This window comes from Littorina saxatilis, unplaced genomic scaffold (genome assembly GCF_037325665.1).
Source record: "Littorina saxatilis isolate snail1 unplaced genomic scaffold, US_GU_Lsax_2.0 scaffold_1813, whole genome shotgun sequence".
NCBI lineage: Eukaryota > Metazoa > Mollusca > Gastropoda > Littorinimorpha > Littorinidae > Littorina > Littorina saxatilis.
In genome coordinates, this window is record NW_027125791.1 from 2,184 (window position 1) to 5,000 (window position 2,817).

The 2,817-nt window shown below is 39.8% G+C and overlaps 1 protein-coding gene across 1 annotated transcript in view; it reads right to left on the minus strand.

The window, feature by feature from the left end:
* Positions 1-521: 521 nt before the first annotated feature.
* LOC138954252 (uncharacterized) overlaps positions 522-2,817 on the minus strand; it is a 4,411-nt gene continuing 2,115 nt past the window's right edge. Inside the window, exons 2-3 of the mRNA XM_070326139.1 lie at positions 1,594-1,643; positions 522-1,116 (exon numbers count right to left, since the gene is read on the minus strand). Of these exons, the coding sequence (XP_070182240.1) occupies positions 1,018-1,116; positions 1,594-1,643 (149 nt within the window). The 3' untranslated portion in view covers positions 522-1,017. The remainder of the gene's footprint in view (positions 1,117-1,593; positions 1,644-2,817) is intronic.

Consider the following 2,817-nt stretch of genomic DNA (forward strand, 5'->3'; position numbering starts at 1 on the left):
GTCACTTTTCGTGCATTACATAAAGACGTGTTTGATGTCCAAGTTGAACAACTTATTTTGAAAGCAAGTAGTATCCATTTTGATAAGTTTCCAGCAAACTGTTCGGTACAGAAGCAAAGTTTCTTGTGTGCTCAATCCCCTACAGCTTCAGGAAGTGTGGCATGCTGCACTTTATATGGTAGGGTTGATATCGACATTGTTTGCGTCTGTGAGGAAAATCTTCAAAGCGAAATGCAGTCAAACACTCTAACAGAGAGGAACTAATGTGTGGTAATACTGTCACTTTTACGTTTGTACAGCAGTTTTGCATAAATAGCATTCGTCCTATTCCTATCTTCTCACCAGTAACGTCCACACTTGCAAAATGACGGAGGAAAACGATGACATAAATCCATGAAAAGAACATTACCTAATCTAAAAGACGTTTTAATCAACGTTTCACAGTCGTGATTTGTTTTCTTCTTTTCTTTTTCTTTTTGTCTTTTTTTTGGAGGGGGGGGGGGGGGGGGGGGGGGGGCGCACAATACGGCTCCAATCCCAGGACTACTATCTTTGACGTTGTAATCATTGTTTCCCAGTTGTTTTTTTGTGCGGCATGACAACTAACAATAACAACAATTCACGATGTCCATATTTGTTGATACATATTTAATGCAAAATGAACTAAGATCACATGCAAAAGAACTATATAAATATATTATATAATACAATCATTCAAGTGTCCCCTGGCATCTAAAGGGTCGTTACATCATACGACTTGAAGCACGCTGCAACATGTTCTATAGCATTACACACATCTTGTATGGGGATGTTGTGTGTGTAAATGCACCCTGTTTTATGTACAGATGTTGAGGGAACAAGCAGGGTGATGTATTGCTTATTTACGGCAGAATGCACCATTTACAAAACAAACAAAAAAAGGTCTTGTGAACTGTTCATCTCCACAGCAAGACTTTCTGCACATTATCAGACGCTTGCAGCATAGCTGAATGGTGTTACTTGTCAAGTGCCTCTTGCTTAGTCGATGTGACTGTAAGTATCATCAGGGTCCGATGGCGGCCGTTTTTCGCCCGCAATATCGTATGTGGCGCCCTCATTTCCTGGTGCTTTGCTAGCCTGTGACAAGGAAGGTATTGCGAGTGTTGATATACAGAGAGAGAGAGAAAGAGAGAGAGAGAGAGAGAGAGAGAGAGAGAGAGAGAGAGAGAGAGAGAGAGAGAGAGAGAGAGAGAGAGAGAGACTGACAGACATACAGACATAGACACTAAGACACATTAACCTAAACACGAAGGTTTAGCGACACAATGGATGCCACACACACACACACACACACGCACACACACACACACACACACACACACACACACATACACACACACACACACAGACACACACACACACACACACACACACACACACACATACACACATACACACACACCCACACACACACACATACACACACACACACACACACACACAGACACACAGACACACACACACACACACACACACACACACACACACACACACACACACTGACACACACACACACACACACGACTGCACAAGGGCACCGAGGTTTGCACGTACCCTTTGAGTTGGGAGTTGAAGAAATCGTGTTGAGGTAGATAAGTCACCACCTGCACACAGATTATGTTATTGTCACTGTAGAATAAATATTTGGAATGCTTAGTGTGCTTTTTGGTTAGAGATAAACCTTGTGTTTAGGAAACGGACGTGATCAGGACAAATTGGCTATGCATCCGTGAAGAATTGTTTTTTTCTTGTTTTGTTTGTTTGTTTGTTTGTTATTTTTGCTAAGTATATTATCTGTGTCATAAATGTTTGCCCGTGTGTACATTTTAAGAGCAATTATTCAAAGTGCCGTGATTGTAATGTTATGTTTTCTCATAAATTAAACGTTCTAATAACTAACCATTTTTGTTTTCTGCCTTTGTTGTTTTTTGCTTTTGTTAGCTTATGCAATTGTTTTGCAGTTTGCTCCATTTTGTTCTCTAAATCTGTGTTTTCTTAATTTCGAATTTGTTCATATCTTCGATGACAGAAGCAAAATCAATGTAGAAAGAGTTGGCTTATTGTAGGAGACTTAAATCATACAAGGAAGTATCACCACTTACTATGTGGAGAAAATGGCATATTCGCACAAAGCACTTTTGATAAGAACAATGTCCACACTAACTACATGTTGCCAAAAGTATTATTAGTTTGAAGTACGATTTATCAGAAATGATACATAACAAAACGGAACAAACGCCTATTTGACAGGTCAGGAACACATTCACCGACAAGGACGGAAACAGATACATAGTCGAGCATCGGCTGGTATCCTGTTTACAACGTTGTCTGATGTACACATATTTTCAGAAATGTAAAATACGATTTTGATAAACAGTTGCTCATAGAATAATGTTTGGATTGTTAAAATAGTGTTACAGTTACAGGCTTTGCTATATTTGTGATCAATGTATTTAATAAAATAATATACAGCATGACTTCCCTTCTTTGTCTCTGTTAATCTAGGGAGAAAATATCCAGCGATATTTCTCCGTAGGCCTAAAGTTCGGCCATGACCTAGGCAAAATAACTTGCGCAGCCGCAGAAACAAGAAAATGGAAATCTTATGAAGCCGTCATCAACACGAACACAATGATTGCAGAAGCAAACTCTGTACCTACACGACCGAGACACAAGACTGATTATTTCACAGCTGCAAAGGGTAAGCTTACTCACGTCAGGTCTTCACTGACAAGCTAGGAACAGGCGGAAAATTCCAAACAAAAGTAAATGACGTCA